This window comes from Schistocerca nitens, chromosome 11 (genome assembly GCF_023898315.1).
Source record: "Schistocerca nitens isolate TAMUIC-IGC-003100 chromosome 11, iqSchNite1.1, whole genome shotgun sequence".
Classification (NCBI taxonomy): Eukaryota; Metazoa; Arthropoda; class Insecta; order Orthoptera; family Acrididae; genus Schistocerca; species Schistocerca nitens.
This window is the reverse complement of record NC_064624.1, coordinates 13,133,810-13,153,831: the sequence shown is the minus strand read 5'-3', so window position 1 is coordinate 13,153,831 and position 20,022 is coordinate 13,133,810. Positions and strand designations below refer to the sequence as shown.

Genomic DNA, 20,022 nt, shown 5'->3' with positions numbered 1-20,022 from the left:
CACATGGGTGTAAGTTGTTTAATCTGTGTGGTAAAACAATATTTGAGAAAAGGTTTTTCATTTATAAAACAGTATCAACTCAAAAAACTTATGTACATTGCTCATAATTTGTTGTGTAGTCAGAATACACATGTTGGAATGAATAAATTCAATTATGTAATTATCATTTCCTTTGGCAATGAATCATATGAGCTAAACGTGACATTAGAGGGAATAGCAATTTTCAAATTATATTTTTCAGTGCATACTCTCATGTGTGCATTGTTCCTTTAAGCTTACACACAATCTGTCGTTCAAAATGACTAGTTGTTAGTGTTTTTAAAATGTTTATACTATTGTACATGTCAACGTATTTTATGTTTTGCATTTATGTAAGCACACATGGACTATGTATGTGAATTGGACATATGAAGAAATGTCATTGTGTAAGTATCCTTTTTGAGTGAAAACTAAACTCCATGTATTTCCTATTACAGATAATAAAACAATGTGGTATCAATAATTATGAAGTTTTCTTAATCATTTGCAATTACCCACTATAATTCCACAGATATGAAAGTAAAGTACTTTGATTATGGTGCCTGAAAAATGTAACCAACCTAACAGACTTACAGTTTTTAGGTTTATTTACTTCACAAGAGGATTAGAACTTTAAAAATGGCATATACAGTGCCTACTACAGGGAAATTTCTACACCTGGTATTGTCCTCCTGCCCTTTCCTATTGTATTTCTGGAGACTCTTGCTCACCAGGTAGACAGTAATTCAGTATGGTGTTTTTTGGGGACAATAACTTAAGGCTACTAATTCTGAATGTTACTAGAAATGTTGTTAGCCCGGCAAAACTTGCTACCATTCTATCAAATAATTCATGGTTGTGAGTTTGTTGTAAATCTATGATAGGTATGTTTCAAGTTGTAAATAAACTGTCCTGAGTATCACTGTTACAACTTAAGAAATAATGGTTCTAAAATTCATCTATTTTACTTTTGTAGTTCACGATCTTTTATATCCAATTTGCCATTTTTTACAACAAATCGTGATCTGTCTTGTATGTTATGAGATATATTACATTTCAAATTGTAGATACCACAAGCACTTCAGTTTCATCATTGGCCACTAATGTTTTCCTGTGTAACATTGGCACCAATGTGGTAAGGGTTATAAAAAAAGTCTGCAACGTTTTGATTGTGGTACTTCATATTATTTTAAATAATATTTTCTTTCACTATTGAAGCCAAAACATAAAGTAAACAAAAATCTATGTAAGTGGGCCTGCTTGGCTTCGTATCTCTTTACCTGAAAGAACCAAAATGGAAATCCTTTAACACAAGACGGTGTTAACAGAATTCTCACTGTAAATGTTGCATTTCACCCTCAGGAAGTACTATGGTGGGTTACTGGTCTGAGAGATGATATAAATGTTGCTCTAGCACTATTATAAGCAGAAAGCACTCCATAGATTTAATAAGCCTCCACTACACACAATGTGCAATGGAACAAGTGGTTTGTGTACCTGACTGTAATGGAACATGCTCCCATTCAACCAGAGTTAAACTTTATCACTTATCTCTCTGTACTGACTAGGTAAATACTGTACAAAATTTCACAAACTGAAGATATATTCCATTTTTTAAACAATGTAACACAATTGCAACTGGTTAAAACACTGAAGTTTAACACACAGACTGGCACACACTTACCGATGGATATTTCACTGCCAGGCACACAGTGCTAGGTGCTAGGCTCTGCTGTGGCCTCAAGTGGCTATGTAGTGTCAGGCATCTAGTTCTACTGTGGCTGCCTGCAGCCACATGGCAGACAGTGTGTTCAAGAAATAAAAAAGTATTTCTTATTGAAGATATAATGGAAAATCTCATTTAAAAATGTGTCCAGTAATAGAGCTGGGCCATCCCCTTGCCGAAAAGCACAACACAAACCTATTCATTGGGTGCTTCAGCAACACAATGGATTGTGCAGACAACGGTCATTTGCTGTGTTTCTCATAATACACCATGGGATGCTACATGGATACAATCATGTAGCCCATTATTGTAGCCTGGATGTGCAATTATTGTGTGCAAACATGTATAGATGTAAAAAAAAAATTAACAAATGATGGCACTCTAGCAATTTTAGGCCTGTACACAGATGAAAATCGATGGTATGCTGGTAAGAGCTGGCAGTTTATGAATCACACATATATCTGTACAGCACATGTATGGTAAAGAAACATACCTGCTACACCTAGTACTAAAAGAGAAATAATGTTGTGGGGAGTTTTTAATGTATGTTATTTAACTGAAAGTGCTAAGAAAGACCTTAGTTGTTCAGTGTTTTTGCAGTTTAGAACCAGTTAGAGAGGTACAGTGAAAAATCTGTAACCATAAACTCTAGCTTATGACAGTCTCCTGTATATAGAGTACTCACAGTTTAATATTAAACATGCATAGATGAGTTTTCATCACAATTTCAAGAGGTATTTCCACAATCACCAAAAAATTGCCAATCTTCATAAATGATGGATTAAGGAAAACAATCGTTAATGCAAAAAAGGAGCTTAATATTGCTATTTCAGTATCTAAGATGACAAAATTATTTGCTTCAAATTGTAGCAATGGTTAGTACTTCAAAAGGAAACTGATGCCTGAAAAATAATGAAAACTCCTTTGGAAACACAGCAGAGAAGCCCAGCCCCATGAAAGTCTGTCCTCCCCTACCCTGGCCATTGCTGTCTTGATCTGCATCCCTTCCTCCATGCCATTCTGTAAAAGTGTAGCTAGGAGCTTTGTCCATATGGGCTTTTGGTTCCCTCATCTCCATGAACATGCAAATATGGTCAAAGGCTTAGGATAAAGAGTATTCTGTGCACCCACTGTTTACTGTTACCCTTAATCTCAGTACAGTGCTTGCCAGTGTCTCATGCTAACAGTTATCAAACATAATTTTAATCACAATAAATAAAACAGAGAATGATTGACACCAGACTGAATTGAACATTTGATATTCTACTACATTTGTAGAGGAGACCAAGCTCTGCGACTTTTGCTTTCATGCCACGAAGTTGACTATGGTTTTATGCCATCGAAGAATAAAGGTCCTCAGTGTCCTAGCACAAAATACTCCGTCACAAGTGTGGCTAAAACAACTGCAAATAACCCTTCTAAGACTGAGGGAATGGCAATGAACAACATGTACTAAATTCTGTTGGGGTGCACAGAAAAAACAATACTAAAACAATGTTGTCACTCTATTAAAAGAGTCTCCAATATCAGTATCTGGATGCAAACAAATGAAACATACTTGTATGGGCTACCAAGCTATTTTCCAAATAAGCTAACTACTTTCCATTCAGTATTAGCATATGAGGATACATTCCAAATAGAGATGAGCAATTTATAAATGATACAGTACACAAAAAGAAATTCAGTGATGTAATTTTTTTAAACAATACAAATTGTTGCTGTTTACAAAATCCACCCTGCCCCTCAGGGTAAAAAAGGTCCAGAAGCTGCAAATATTATGCCAAGCAAATCACACAGTTACCTCAATATTTAGTTTGTGAATTATGTTTAATCTCCTACTACCACTCAGGTAGCCATATATTATTTTCACTTTTTATTAACACATTATTGCACACTATTGGTACAGTTCTGTATGTATGGAGCCATGATTGAGTGTGGCTGGAGACAGTACACTGCTCTTAATGAAAACAGTAGAATAATACATACATTTTCAGAAAAATAGCATTCACATGAGAGTACCGGTAATTGTTTCATAATTTATTTACATTTCTTTTTAATTAGTCCTTTTTTTAAAAATAGTCGTCTGAACATCCACGTTCAATTCTGAAATTGCGGATACGGCGTGGGAATGAATGTTCTAAATGATGTGCTGACACGAGTCATTTCATATATTCAGCAGCAAATATAGAGAAAGAAATCTTTGAGTCTGTGACAACTTTCGTTTTTTAATCAGACTTTGGTGAATATGTTGCAACAAACCAATTAACGCGTTTTTCGATTCTATGTGCAATTTTCTGGAGTACTCTGTTACTATGGCACATCATTAACCAACTAGGGAAAGCACGTAAAATTTGGCAAATATAACTGGAAGACATGTCGTACGCATATTTTGCCACGGATGAACGAACAGACACAGTATAGTTTATTAGAATACAAGAGAAAACACTCTTATCCACATGTTAACTACATAGTTTTATTGCGTGGTTAACACACAGTCCCCCTCCTCGGACACTCCATTTGAGACTGCACCCGAACGATTGCGTGGTTAACACACAGTCCCCCCCCCTCGGACACTCCATTTGGGACTGCACCCGAACAGCCGTGGCTAGTACACTTTCACGTCAAGTCAACTCGATTTGTACTCGGCGATCGACGTATCGACATACTTCGCGAACGCTGGGCTACGTCATTTTGACGTCACTTCCTTAGCTCGTTCGGGTGAAACGAAGCTTTCCCGAGGGGAAGTTGCAGGTCCGCCTCGCAGCCGAGTACTGGAGGCTGGCGGGCGCGAGTCTGTGTCGCGGCCCCACGGCTGGCTCGCGAGCCCTCACCCCAGCCACTCACCGTCACGCCGCGTGGCGAATCCGCTGCCGGCGCATGCGCGGGGAACGCCTTCTCGCTCGCCGCCGCCACTGCTGTATTCTGCACTGTTCCCTTAGCTGCAGCGTTACATTTAAACGTAAAACCTGGAAAAATAAGTTTGTGTCGATAGGGAAAGAAACCTCACACACTCAACCCGCCCAGTTCACTTTCGACGTCAACATTTTACGAGTCTTTCACATCGCTTGGCACTTTATAAGAACCTCTTCTGTGCACACTCGACATGTATCTCTTCCATCTGTGTAACCACCAGCGATTCGCTCCAGTGTAGCACTGCTGTCACAGGAAACGTCTTTTGAAACTTAGTTGTCGTAGTGCGTTTTGTTTTTGACATCCCCGCTGCTCGTTCCGTCATTTTTATTAAACGTCGTAGGCTCAGGTGACGAAAGTTAGGAAATATCGACACGCTCATATACAGATGGCGACAGTATGGGAAAGTGTGTAATTTACATCGGCAGTCACGTCTACATTTGAATTAACGTAACAGCAAGTCGCCCATTAGAATCTCACCAACAGTTGGAAGCACTTCCTCGATTCGTGGGCCAAAGTAGAGAATTTTGTCTATTTTAGTTTTCGTGGTAGCGTGACCTCTACGAATCTGCCTGATGTGTGACTCGTTCCGTGTGCAGTGTTGCCCAGTATGTGGTGTAACTCTTGCTACCAATGTGAGGCTGCAATTAAAGGCTGCAAGTATTTGCGTAATGCAGATACGCAGGTACACTCGGCGTGACGTCGGAACTGAAGACACATTCTGACTGAACGACTTGTGTGCCAGTAATTTATGAGTATGGTGGAGTATATGCTGGTGTAACATAGCACCACACATGCTAACAGCATATAGTTCCCAGTAATGGGGTAATGTAGTGGACTGGTTCGAACAAGGAACGTTGATGCAGCTGCATGATGTGGTAGACAACCAACAATATTGCGCCATTCGTGTCTTCAAAGAGATTGAGTGCTGACGTTTTCAAATGCAGGCGGTCGTGATAGATGTCGGCTGTGTTCTTGTAAGTTTCTTGCATATGATGTACCCCGAGAGGAAGACAATCTTGTGAGAGACAAGTGGTGCTTAGTAATAGTGGAGTGTTTTTCAGTTGTTACTCAGTTTTTGCAAAAACTGATCGTGAAGTATTTTACAGACTGAATCGTCAAAAGAAGGGCTCCTCACGTTAGTTTACAGGTATCTCTCGTCGTCGTCACGGTTTTACCGGAGTTGTCATACACAGCACAAAATGGTATGTACAAATAAATGAACAAAGGATTGATATTTTGTATTCTTTATTTGAAAGACCAACACATATGATGTAACTGAATGTGCTTCCTGAATGCCGTATGTCAGCGTTGTGTCAGCATATCCACCAGCTGCTGCTTTCCCCTCTGCCTGGCGACGTCCAGGGGGGTCTTGCCACCCACATCCCGGGACCCCCTGTCCGCCCCCGCCAGGAGGAGCTCAGCCGCCGCCTCTGCCTCGCCCCACTCTGCCGCCCTGTGCAGCGGCGTCCGCCCCAGACAATCCCTGGCGTTGGGGTCAGCAGAGGCGCCGACCAGCAGCCGCACCACACCAGCGTGGCCGTTGTATGCAGCCCAGTGCAGGGGCGTCCTCTGCCCCCCGCTGTCCCTGGCGTCGACCTCCGCGCCGGCGCCGACGAGGCAGCTGGCCGCCGCCACGTGACCCCCGTCTGCTGCCTCGTGCAGGGCGGTCCAGCTGCTCCCCCACTCCTCCCTCGCCCCCACGTCCGCCCCCGCCGCCAGCAACTCGCGTAGCTGCTCCGCCGCCCCCTGCTTGGCCGCCTCTCTCAGCCTCCTCCCTCTCTCCTGTTGAGAGAGGCTCCTGCACAAAACATCGACACTCTCTCACTCTACTACACAGACACAGACACACACAGACACAGACACACACACACACACACACACACACACACACACACCAAATGAAAGAAACCGTCACACACGCCACACTGCGAGCAGCCCTCAATACACTTATGCCCAGCCATGAGTTACAAATCTAGAAATCTCCCATGTACGATACAGATCAACCAGTGTATCGCAGAACATAGATACCAGTATCCCATAATTGAAATCTGCATCCACTTCCCGTTAAAAATTGGTGCACTGCATCTCGTTACCAGCTGTTTTAACTTTTTCTCCTAATTCACTCCGAGGAGTCACCTCCTGTGACCTCCGCATGCTGTTGTTAGCCGATCTTTGAGCTTCAGAGAAACACACCTCTAATGCTAGCTTCTCTTTGCAGCAATCCCTTCCGACACTTGCGAAGAAAACACAGGCAACTAATGACATCTCTAAAAAATGGTTCAAATGTCTCTGAGCACTATGGGACTCAACTGCTGTGGTCATCAGTCCCCTAGAGCTTAGAACTACTTAAACCTAACTAACCCAAGGACATCACACACATCCATGCCCGAGGCAGGATTCGAACCTGCGACCGTAGCAGTCTCACGGTTCCAGACTGCGCGCCTAGAACCGCGAGACCACCGCGGCCGGCTAATGACATCTCTAATTACTGAAATACAACTTCCTCGTCTGTTAACAAAACGTAGGTTGCAACACGGACAATATTAGTGAAAGGGAGATATGTGAATATTTGATCCAATACTGCGTTTATGTATTACTCTACATAAATGTTGTCTTCATCAAAATATTCTTTATTACATGTGAATAGAATTCTTCCAGTGTTTGTTCCGCTTCCTCATACAATTCTGGAAGTTTTGTTGTGATACCCTGTAGTTCTCTCAGCAATGCATTTTAAATCTCATCTCTGTATGAAAAAGACAGCCCTTTACGGTTCGTCTCAATTTTTAGGAACAAAATTTCACATCGGGTGATCGTACAGCCAAGGGCGTCACCACAGTATGGTTTGTAGCCGAACACTCACGAACACGCAACGAATTCTAAGCAGATGCGTTATCGCAGTGCAGGAATCATCAACTGTTCCGACACAAATCTGGAGTTGTTTTTTTTTTTTTTTTTTTTTTTTTCGAATTGCGTCATGCCGCTGGCGTTGAGTTTGTAGGTTTTACTGCTTGCTCACCGTTTCACCATCTGACAGGAATTTGTGCTGCACCGAACTGTTGAAATCGAAATATTTACACCAGTGGTAAACACTTCCCGTACTGATAGTAGATTCGCCAAAAGCAAAATCTAATGTCTCCGAAAGGTTGATGAATTTGACTCCGTTCGCATAGCCAAATTTAATACAAACGCGATAAACCGCTTTTACATTAAACAAATAATCGCCGATTCTACTAACACACCAATAACCTTTCCAAGAGGTGACAACAGACTAAATATCCGATTTGCCTGGTGTACACATACTTTTCACGCACGTTTACCATCACAACGACAAAAAAGTCTTGCGAATCTCAGTTATAAAAAAACGCAAAATGGCGAATTCCCCGTTACTTTTGAGTACTACTCGTGTCGCTAGAGTTGTCGCGTTTCAGAGCATCTCATCAAAGGAAAGGCTTAAATTCTCCAGTACAGCTGCACTGTGTTTTGTTTAAAAACCGTATCGGACGGAATGTATGCGCCAATTGTGGATGAAGTTGTACACGAAGACGCATTCACACGAACAGGCACCCGCTTTTATATTTCTAACAGATACGGGAACGCTGACATTAGATTCCTGTTCCCATGTTAGTGCAATTTACTCCGTAATGTCGAGTTTTTCTGGACAGGGCAGTCGCTGAGGTGGGAGTGAGCGGCGCCAGGCTGTGTGGCCAGACTGGGTCACCGGGACAGCACCGTGGAGCGGAGAGGGCGCACGACTTGACGGACACACTGTACCGCGTCCAGGGCAGAGGGCGGCCAGGGCAGGCGACCCTCACAAGCGACGCCCCCTACTGCCTGTCAGCGACTGTCTAACACACTTCAGTATGTGCTCAAAGTATTTGAATAAAGTGTATTCAGTCTACGTACAATTACGAGAAGTTAGTAATTTCGACCTGAGACCAGGTGTTTCACCGTCAGGAAGCAACCGCGTGCCTTCAGGCAGAGACCAGGTCGAATGTCAGACTGAGCCGACAGCCGTGTCTGCACACGCAGGCAGGCGGCTGCGGCGTGGCGCACGCGAGCTGCAGGAAGGGCCGAGCGTCGGCCGGGCTGCCCCCTCTACTCGGCTGGCTCGCCTGCAAGGGCTGCCGCCGTCTTCTCTGATGGCCGCACGGCCGCAATTGACAGACTTCGGCTGCGGAACGACAGTCGGCGCTACACCAGGATATTTTTAAAAATATGGAGTGTCCAATACATCGATATTTATTAAACTGTCGATACCGACTCTCGATATCTTGAAAAAAATGTGTATCGGCGTACAAAATATCGGGACACTCCTGCGTATAAAAATAGCAGCTGCACATTGAAAATAGACTGCTGGTTTTAGAGTTGTAGAAGTATCGACTTATTATTACATATTCTGTACACCAACAAGCTAACAGGGCGTCTACGTGGACAAGGAAAAAAATTCCCGCATTTTTCCTCGACTTCTAGGTTAAAAATAGACTTTCTCCGGGGTCAAAATACACTTTTTCCGTGTTAAGTGGCACTATAATCTTCCTTGGCACTGTAAAACTCATCAATTCTCTGTTATACCGACGTAGTATTTCCCGGCCCTTTAGAAAAAGGAACTCAGCGGGGAAAAAACCTTATGAAAGACCTTTGATGTCGTGCATATGTTCCTATTATGAAGGTATAAATTCGGATTCCCCCAAACACCGCAAGTTACTTTCCGATGCATTGAAATCGAGATTGCGGTGAGCTTTTGTAAGCCAGCCATAGCTCATGTCACGTGATCTCGCCAGCTGATGACAGCACACGACACGCGATGTAGGCAGCCAATAGCAACATCACTCTTAAGTAGCGCCAAGACACAAATAATAAAAGCTCATGGTTTAAATTAATATACACATCGTTCACATATAATATTGGTCTCAAAGATTAGTAAGCTGCAAGAGAAGCTAAGGCTGCACATGTAATGTTGAAGATCTGTGCGCGTTTTACACTTTAAGACACGTCACACTAACGTGATTGTAAAACTTTTAGTAACGACCTAAATGTCTCATCTTCTGGGCTCGAAATTCCTCTAAATGGCCCGTCACCAAGGAGTTCATTTTTAAATAAGAGTCAAACGTTCTATGATTTAATAAATTCATCGTACATTCTCGCACATAGTTCATCTTGCGTAAAAGGAACTTTACGCTGTACCTTTTCAAACCACAATTCGCAGTATTTTCCCGCGACCTGTTAGAAATATGAGGTTCGTTTCAGCAGTTGGCAGAGAGCGCCAGGTGGAAGGAGTGACCGCGCTTGCGCAGCTACGATGACGCAGGAGGCCCTCATGTTCCTACGTGTAAAAAACTCCGAAAGATCTTACATTATGTCTCGAAAGAAACAAGACATCACAGGATTACTTTAAGAGCATCCGGATTTCATGCACCACAAAAAATGGTTCAAATGGCTCTGAGCACTATGGGACTTAACATCTATGGTCATCAGTCCCCTAGAACTTAGAACTACTTAAACCTAACTAACCTAAGGACAGCACATAACACCCAGCCATCACGAGGCAGAGAAAATCCCTGACCCCGCCGGGAATCGAACCCGGTAACCCAGGCGTGGGAAGCGAGAACGCTACCGCACGACCACGAGATGCGGGCTCATGCACCACACTAAAATGCACAATTCGGCTTAAATTGCACATTCCTAAGTCGAGATTCCGATGTAAATTTTCTTGCAGCACCAGTACTGTATTACGTGATGCTTGGTTCTTCATTATGCCATAATGCCATAAGTGCACTTGATGTGCAGCGAACAGTTGAAACTAGCCAATAGTGTGAAGTTAAACATTTTGTTTCAAATAAATTGACTGCCTCAGCGGAAAAGATTATTAAAAGCGAAATCTCTTTAGCGAACCTTGAAAAATAACTTGATTCTTCTGCAAAGCGATTACTTCTTGACTGTCAGAAAGGTGGAAATAAAATCTGAAACTAGTAACATACTTTAGCGAACGTATTTTAATTCAGTTGATAGCTCCCTGTCACAAAAATCCGTTCTGCTTTAATTTAAGGTGAGAGCAATAAACGAGGAGGAAACAGTAGAGCCGCTGAACGTATACACAGGCCACGTGGAGGCGACCCACCCGCCCACCACAGCTCGGGCTGCTCTCTGCACCAGCCCCGCGTCCACCGCATTTCCCAAGGGCGGCGGCGTCAGATGGCGGCTCCCAGCCACACTTCTGTAACCACAACAGGGAGCACGGACTGCTCACACGCCACTCAACTGCGCATGCGCGAGAGGCAGCCCGCAACTGTTCAGACGAATCCAACTCAAACAGTCGTCACGTGACGCTCATCGGAAGCAATTTGTTGTTATCGAGCACTGCACAGTCTTCCTAAAGCCTTTGACATACTTTGCTGTTGGCAGACGCTTGTATGAGTACTGTGTTTTGTTGTTCTATGTGGCGCATTTCCTGCTTCCCTGTTCTTCCATTTCTTCAAACCCCAGCGACCTACCAGCTGCATTCTCTTCACCGTGAACCACCGTCACCTAGTCGATTAAATCTGAGGTCATTCATCCAAACATACTTAACAGAAACTTCCTGGCAGATTAAAATTGTGTGCCGGACCGAGACTCGAACTCGGGACCTATGCCTTTCGCGGGCAAGTGCTCTACCGACTGAGCTACCCAAGCACGACTCACGACCCGCCCTCACAGCTTTAATTTCGCCAGTACCTCGTCTCGTACCTTCCAAACTTCACAGAAGCTCTCCTGCGAACCTTGCAGAACTAGCACTCCTGGAAGGAAGGATACTGCGGAGACATGGCTTAGACACAGCCTGCGGGATGTTTCTAGAATGAATTCTATATACTGAACAGGTTCAAGCCCATTCCTCTTTTGCTATTGACTGGTGACTGTCCACTGATGTAGAATTACTACACAAGACGAACGACTGCTATATCGGAATAATGATGCACTTTTCACTGCTGTTTGACTTGGGTTTATTCGTATTTGGATCATAGTGGTGAAATATTGCCTTAGTTCCCTTGAGGATAGTTGTATATGCTTCACGGTCATCAGGCGTGTAGTCTTCGAATGCTACGTTTGTTTGTTTTTTTTTTTTTTTTCTTCGGGTTACCAGTTTCATGAATTCAGTGCTGGCACTGAAAACTGCTACGTTTGACAGAAATAGTGTCATTGTTAAACGTTAGTTCGGAACCGCCCATGTAGTGCTTTCGACTGTCAAATCTTAAGCCAAATACTGTAGGACGAGACCGCCCAAGTATTTTCATACTTTCAGCCCAAGATAAGGTGTTGTTTAGTTTCTAACAGCCTTCATCTTCTCCCGGTCTTCTTCCTCAATTTGCTGCAACGAGGGCTCAAGCCTCTTACGTGTCTTTGGCGTGATCGAATCATCACCCATAAACAAACTTCTTTCAAAAGGTTATTCCTCAGTTGTAGACGGAATAGGACACACATTGTCATAATTCCCTTCCTAAGGAACTAGCTCTTTCAACCTCTCCATTTTTCGCTATAGCACCAGTAACTTCTTTCTCTAAAGCATTCAGTTTATCCGTCACAGGCTGGACGCCTTTCTTATACTCCTCGTATTCTGTTACCAGCTTCGTCTTCCACTCGTGGAACTAACTTTTCAGCTGTTCAAGAGTCCTGTACTTCGCTTGTTTAACAAGCTTTTAATCGTACTTTGCAAATATATTTAAGGAGAAATTTTAAAAAGAAACAGGTCTCACGTTTCCTGTGATTCTTATCGTCGATAAACCGTAAGAATTTAACAGAATTCGATATCGTCAACGTCACAGCCATTGACATTCTTGTAACCTTTATATATCTTAAGTGTGTCTTTCAGCGTTTCACAGTCCTCGTAATTCGGCACATTGTTGTATCTATCTGCTGAAAGAATCTTACACTCGCAATCGAGCTCTAGGTATATGTTTTATATCCATTTATTGTATTTACGTGCTAGCATTTGTAATTTTGTACAAATGTCCTCCTTAGTCGGCAAGTCTTATGCTCCACTGGCGACATTATAGAATTGGATCAACAGAATAATCTCTCGTTCGAGGCGAAAGATGTATGTGAAGTTCTTGAGTATGCAAATTCCAGACACGCCTTGAAAGATGATGATAGAGAAAAAGATACCTCACAATAAAAAACATTGTAGTGCAGCTGTAAGCGACAAATTTTGTCAATGAAACCGGGCTCTAAATGTTAGTGCTGAAGTCAACAATGCCTGACTGTTAAATTTAGTGATTGTGTGTTTGACGAATTCTCGCCTTCCATTAGGGCGGACACACAAGGGAGGACTTTGGTCGTGCAACTGCCTCGTCTTTTGCACAGAGTCTGTACCATCATATGTAAGAGCACACACACACACACACACGCAGCGACGCCCCAGAGACAACTTTTCAGTTGCTCCGGCCGCCGACAAAGGGCGAACCAACTGCCTCCGTCCTGTCCCCCCCACAGGATACACGAGCGCGTGTGCTCGGCCGACAATGCAGTTGGGAACTTGCGAGTTCGGACATTGGTTGTTGTGAGGGACGGAGACATCGATAGTCAATTGATCGTAAATGAAGTAGAAAACAGGCCTGCACTGCTCAATATAGAACTTTGAAAGATTATTCTGACGCTAATTTGAAAAGCAAAGTGTGGGAAGAACTGTGTCTAGTACAATCTGAGGACATCCTCCACAAAAGAACGCCAAGCAGACAAGTTTTTATTTTACAGATTTGCTTTTATTGACATACTTTCAACATTATTATCATCTTACACTTCTAAATAATGTTTGTGGATGGAACAACTAAGTTTTCCAGTATTGTTGAATCGTAGTGAAATCAGAGTCCATTGTACTGCCATGGAACAGATCCTCCAGGGGACATATAATAGGTTTTAAAATGGCTGCGTATATTGACAGCAGATAAAACTCCAGCATGGTCTATAGGCTGCTGTGGACATTCGTAAATAATATCTGTGAAGTCCATTTCATCTCTTCTGCATACAAAATTGTGGAGCACACAACATGCTTTAATTATTGTACGACAGAAATCGGCGGTAACATCGTAAGGTCTACGGAAAATGTGCCATTTGTTCACCAGTATGCCAAATGTGCATTCAACCGTATGACGAATAGTTGTACGCCTACAGTTGAAAATTTTCTTCATCGAGGTAAGCATTTTAGTAGCAAATGGGCGCAAAATGTGCGTCAATAAACCAAAAGCTTCAACAAACAAACAAAAATGCATTGGTTTGCCTTCTGGATCGTTAAAGGCAAACTGCGGAATCACCTGCTGCTCCATTTGCACCGACATCTATGAAGACAAAATGGTATTCAGCATCAACCCATGCCATCAACACCACAGGAAATATTTCTTTATGTTAAAACTTCTGAGCCAGAACTTTGAAGTTGTATTATTCGAATAGGTTTTCCATCTGTATCGTGTTGCAGAAATGGGTGTTTTATAGAACTGTTCAGCCCTGAATAATAATAGTTTTCATTTTTATTTCACGAAAATAAATTAACATCTACAACAATGTCAAACATTTCAATTTATTGTCCGTTTCCTAGGAACACTGGTACAACAAAGACGGCAAAATCGAAGGACATTCTCTCCAAGACAATTGCGTAAGCAAAAATTGGCCAAGTCGGGACAACCAGCTGCGGAAAGCGTGAAAGTACAAATTTTACGATCAACTTATTTCTTCTACCAACCGTAGAAGTACGTGATGCAAGTGGAAATGCTGAAACAGTAATAAGCAATGAGGAACCTGAGTAAACAGAACCTTCGAAGGCCACCCATTGTTCAATCTCCACATACCTCCTACAATCCAAAGAAGAAAAGTTACGAAGAAACTTTGTTCGATATACTTCGAGAGAAGAAAGAAACTGCTTCATCAATGGATGACCCTGCAACACAGTTTGCATTGTCTCTCGTAGCTACGCTGAAACCAGTACCCACACACCAGATGATTGATGCACAAATTGAGGTTCTTCAGGTAATGAGACTTTTACAGAACACGTGTCTACCAAATGACACATGTGACGGTTTCAGTCGTGGCGTTCGGTGTTCTAGCTTCTCCACCCCTGCACGAGTGTTTACTGGAACATCTGTGTCTGACAATTAACCTACTGCCGGAAGCAGCTCCTAAACCATCCTTACTTCTCCTCATGATTGAGACAGTGTAAACTCATACCCGACAAATTTTTCTGTGCCTCCACATGGATCAGAAACTATGTACCATGTCACTACACCAACAGTATTTAAACTTTATACCTGCACTCATTTTCTGCCATTTCCATCAGTTGCTTTGGACATCTTTTATACAAAATGTAATGATTCCTGTTACTAACTGTATTGCTGGAATTAATAAATATCAAGCTAAATAAAAATGTGTAATTTCATGCAACCTACCTTAACGTAACACTGAGCCTCTCTTCGGGTGGAATCACCTGTCGCATATTTGTATTTTGGTAGGAGGCGTGTATTTGTATTTCGGTAGGTGATGGCAGGCCCCAGAACTGCGACTAGCTTGTCACGTGACGTTACACTCGTGCGGAACTGAAGGATTTCTCTGGGTAACATCTCAGCTGTTGCAATATTAAAGTGACTTTCCCTTCATTTAGTCTTTCAGACGTAAGTGGGTGAATCCAGTACTTCCTTTCCCGTTTTGTCCTTTGTCGAATGATAACAGCACAAACCACTGCAGTCCCAAAACAATCCCTCCCTGAGCACTGCTCGACTGCACTACAGAAACCCTTGAAAACGGGTCCGCTGTCAGGAAACAGTTGCTCATCGTGTGCGAGCTCTCAAAAGCAGAAGCAACAATAAAGCAACAAAGACGGAATGGTTGCGGGACAGTAAGTCTTCCGTGTACGCCTGCCCTTAGAAAACACGGCGAGTACAGAATTAAAGAGATGTATCGAGGCCAATTAATTCACTTCAAAAGTTTGAACAGTAGTAGTGAAGAGGGCATTCAAAATTCACATCAATTACTACCTCATCTTGTCCCTAAAAAAGAAAACTTGGAACATGTCCATACTCTCGAAATTATTTGACGATTACTGCGATTACACTTACAGTGTCATCAGAGTGCAGAGAAGAAATTTGCAAAAGCATCACGGTCTGACACCCAAATAGTGAAGAAATGCCGAGGCTTGAGTACAATCCAAATTCGATAAATCTCAACCAAAGAATGAAGGAAAACTTGAGCACCGACTACCACGTGAACTATTTCAATATCGAGGATGGTGACTACACCAGAGACGAACTGGTTAACAATATCAAATATCTCCGTGAGGCTAAGTTGTTAGCATAATTTTTTAATGGGTCGAGATCTGTTAAAATTGTTGAAAAAAGTGCAGAACCTTCGGTGCCACCTGAAGGAAACCCCGGAGGGATTTTTTCTCATCTTCCACCTTCCAGGGTTTTCTCTCTCTCTCTCTCTCTCTCTCTCTCTCTCTCTCTCTCTCCGATAATCCGCGACGTGATGGGAGCTGCTCCTTCTTGCATCTGTCGCCCGTCTTTAACTGGGGGGGGCAGAACACAGGAACAGTGGCGACTCGCTAGCCTGAGGCAGACCAGGGAGCGAGGTCAAGCATTTGCAACTTGTACATACGGTTGGTGCGGCAATGAAGCACTTTCTGAAAGCACCTACAGTCACCTTATTTCTCGCACGAAATTTAAGGTTTTTGCCAGATAGCTGCAACTAGTTTGAAGAGACCAAACGCAAACTTCAGTTCTCTCTAATTTTCAGCTGGCATGACCGTCCCATGTGCATTTCCGTAACGAGTAATGCAAAACACGTACTGCAGTAATTTACACGGCGCAAACCTCGGCGACATCTGTTGACGGAAGAGAGCAGCTGCTGACAACGCCGCCACATCCTGCTTCTCTTAGTGTGCCACAGATTACAACAGGGAATGCTTCGCAGCGGTTCGTGCGCACAAACAGTGTCACGAAAACTGAATTAGCAGAAACACGGATTAAAAAAAATATAATGTGTAACAAAATTGTCAACAATACTATTAAACATGGAAGGAGCAACACTTTGTAACCATTTGGTAGAGTATGACAGTGGTTTTATAAAGGGCAGATTTTGCTCGGAACAGATTTTCAACCTACAGTTCGTAATTCACAGATTTACAAAGTCCAAAGATATAGTTGTAACATTTATGTATTTTAAAAATGCATTTGACTCAGTTTATAGTGAAACACTTGATAAAGTGAACAGAGAATTTGGCATCAAACCTAAATTAGCAAACTTTACTCGTTGAAACGCTCGCAAACACCACATCAAAAGTTAAATTTCAGGGGGATATATCGAAGGCATTCGACATAGAAAGAAGTGGAAGGCAAGGTAATGGCTTGTTTCCACTCCTCTTGACTGTGCACTTGAGAAAATAGTAAGAGTGTGGAAACAAAAACTGAAAGAACAGAAGCTATCACCAGTCAGACTGGGAACTAAAAACAAAGGTATTGAAATTCACTGTTTAGCATTTGCATATGATTTTGCCATTCTTTCTGAAAATCAAACAAATGCTGGAATACAAATCAGTCTCTTAGAAGAAATAGCCAACAAAGCAGGTTGAATATCTTAGAAAAATAAAATTTATGACAAATATAAAAAATGCTCTGGAATCCCTAGCAACAGATATTGGCCAGATAAAGATGGTAAATAAATTTAAATATTTGCGAGAAATTATTCAAGAAAATGGCTTAGAAAAATTTGTTTTAGAACGGAGTACATAAAATGGCGAGTACTTTTGAAATAACAAGGAATATCTGCAACAAAAGGTGCCTGTCAAAAAATTTGAAGATGTGCACTACATCATAGTAGAAAACCGGAGTTTCTTTATGGATATGAATGTTTAGTACTGAACTACGAATTATACAAAACTGAAGTCCTAGAAAGAAACTCGAAAAATATTTGGGCACCAAAAAATACAGAAGCAATGAAGAAGTTTATCGTAGCATTGAAAACATAAATGGAACACTACAAAAGAGGCAATTGCTATTTTTTGGACACTTACACAGAATGAACAGCAACAGGTTCACCAAACAGATTTTTAGATATCTTTGGGACAAGAAATCAATAATAGCCTGGACTCAAGAAGTTAGGAAAGATATGGAAAGAAACAACATGAGTGAGAAAGATGAAACAGAAAGAGATTTTCAAGAGAGAAGCGTAAAAAATTGAATGATTCCAATGCAAGAGGGAGTAAAAGTGTCAAAATGGTCCCAAAAGAGAAAAAGGATATGTAGTGAAAAGCTGAAAGCATACTAAAGGAAAAAGAAAGAACAACAAAGAAGGAGGCACTGAAATTGGTGCGTGGTCCTTAGATGAGCCAAATGAAGAAAAAAACTTGAAGGTTAAAGAAAATAAAACTTAAGGAATTAAGAGCCCTTGCATAAGACTTCAGAATGAAAAGTTTGTACAAAATGAAGAAAGCAGCGTTTGTTGAAGCTATAGAATGAATTTACTCAGCAGCAAATGATAGTGGTTTGTTTAACTATGGAGACTTGTCTCAGAAACCTACTCGTGAACTGAAAAAAATAGCAAGGGAAAGTAGGGTCAAAGGTTACTCTGTAGTACATACAAAGAAAGGCCTATTGGATTTGGTGAACTCAGAAAAGGAACGTTTGGAAACAATTCGGCACATTCAATTCTCTACAGAGGTTTTCGAAGAAAAATAGCAATGGCGCGGCTCCACAAAAAACAGGAAAACTAGGCCAAATCTTTCTGCTAAAAAAAAAAAAAACCTGTTCACTTCAGTGAAAGAAAAGAAGCTGCCGCTCCAGATTCAATTCTGTAATTGTACAGCATTGTTAAAGAAATAACGTTTGGCAGACAGCTAGTATCATTACAATCAAAGACTCAAATCCCTTGTAACTAATGAAAGCTGTCAGAAAGGCTATACAAGCAGCTATAAATGCAGTAAGAAAATTGCCCGATTTCAAGCAAGGAGACGAAATGAAAATAGTTGCTGAAAACTATTTTAATCGATCAATTTCATCGAAAAGAAATTTAAATTGAATGATTCACACCTACTTGATCAGGTTGAAAGAATAGTAACATCCAATGATACAATGAAAATGTAAACACAAACACCACCAAATTTTCCTTTGAGGTCTACGAAATACCTAGAGGTGAAGGTACAAAGGGAAACAAAAATAGTAAATATTGCTATAGACATAATTGGCAAGAGAAGTATAGACAAACTAACTAACAACGATAGCCTGTGCGGTCCTCGAGCAATGATCACCAGAAACATACTTGTGCGAGGAACTGACAGATAATGACATTCTCTACACTAGGAAAGGGAGAGTTCTGCGGGAAGGATTAGCAAAAGAGTTGTGAGTGAGCCTCGAAGAACTGTGAAGGAGGTTTCCGTCTGGACGATATCGACGATGCAGCAGCTTCTTTTGAATGTTCAGATTAAAGTTGTTTCAGCTGTCAATTTTAACACGGTTATCCATTCCTCTGGCAGCGAAAAGGGCACAACACTATTTGTACTTAAATAATGACCACCACAACACCATCAACAATATGAAGAGTTTTTTAGGCAGCATGTCTATAGCAAGACGTGTGACGAATCCTACATTCACAAGGACAAATACTTCTGCAAAAAAGATAAAGGAAATGTGTGCACCTTGTGTTTAAGACCAAAGCATGAAGGTAAACAGCCAAGGATTTAATGCAGAAAGTGCAAGACACACAGGAGAGTCTCGATTGTTCGAGGTAAACGGGACCGGAACCACCTCGAACTGTCAAAAACTCGGGCGATCGAAATTTAAATGGGAAAAAGAAATATTATAATATTGTAAGTAATACAACTCAAATTTGAACTTTATTAAAATAAAAGTATTTACACACGCATTTTCATTGGCAGAATAACAATAATTATTTATTTAGCCGAGTAATAGTGAAGTGTCTGCGACGTTTGCTCGCGGCAGTGTCGCCTCAGGCTGCTGTTCCACGGAGCACATGGCGGCCTCGAGGGCAGCGCAGCCATCCGTGTGACTCGTCACCGGTGCAGCCGCTGCCTCGTCACCCTCGCACTGCCGTCGAATGTTAGCCGTGCCAATTACAGAAGAGTCTGTCACTTCCGACTGCTGGTCCGGATTTAAACACTCGCCTCCTTCCACCTCTTCACACCCTGGCAATCCACTGATTAAATTACACAGTGGCTGATCGTCCTCATCTGCTGAATTTTCAGTTTCTGTGTCCGGCATACTTTCCTGTAGAATTTTCCTCCACGACTTAGAAATTGTTTCTGACTATTTGGCTCCAAGATTATCTAATCCAGTACATGATGTCCTTCAAAGTCACTTTCTTCAAAGCCCCTACAATGCTTTCGTTGTCTTCGGAAT

General features: G+C 42.0%; 1 protein-coding gene across 4 annotated transcripts in view; it reads right to left on the bottom strand.

Moving 5' to 3' along the window:
- The window catches only part of LOC126213537 (speckle-type POZ protein-like), a 679,117-nt gene that overhangs the window by 421,605 nt on the left and 237,490 nt on the right, over positions 1-20,022 (bottom strand). Inside the window, exon 4 of one of the 4 annotated variants that reach the window (XM_049941385.1) lies at positions 6,025-6,455. The exons of the other annotated variants lie outside the window; for them this stretch is intronic. Within the exon in view, the coding sequence (XP_049797342.1) occupies positions 6,153-6,455 (303 nt within the window). The 3' untranslated portion in view covers positions 6,025-6,152. Of the gene's footprint in view, positions 1-6,024; positions 6,456-20,022 lie in introns of those variants that run through there. 4 annotated transcript variants of the gene reach the window in all.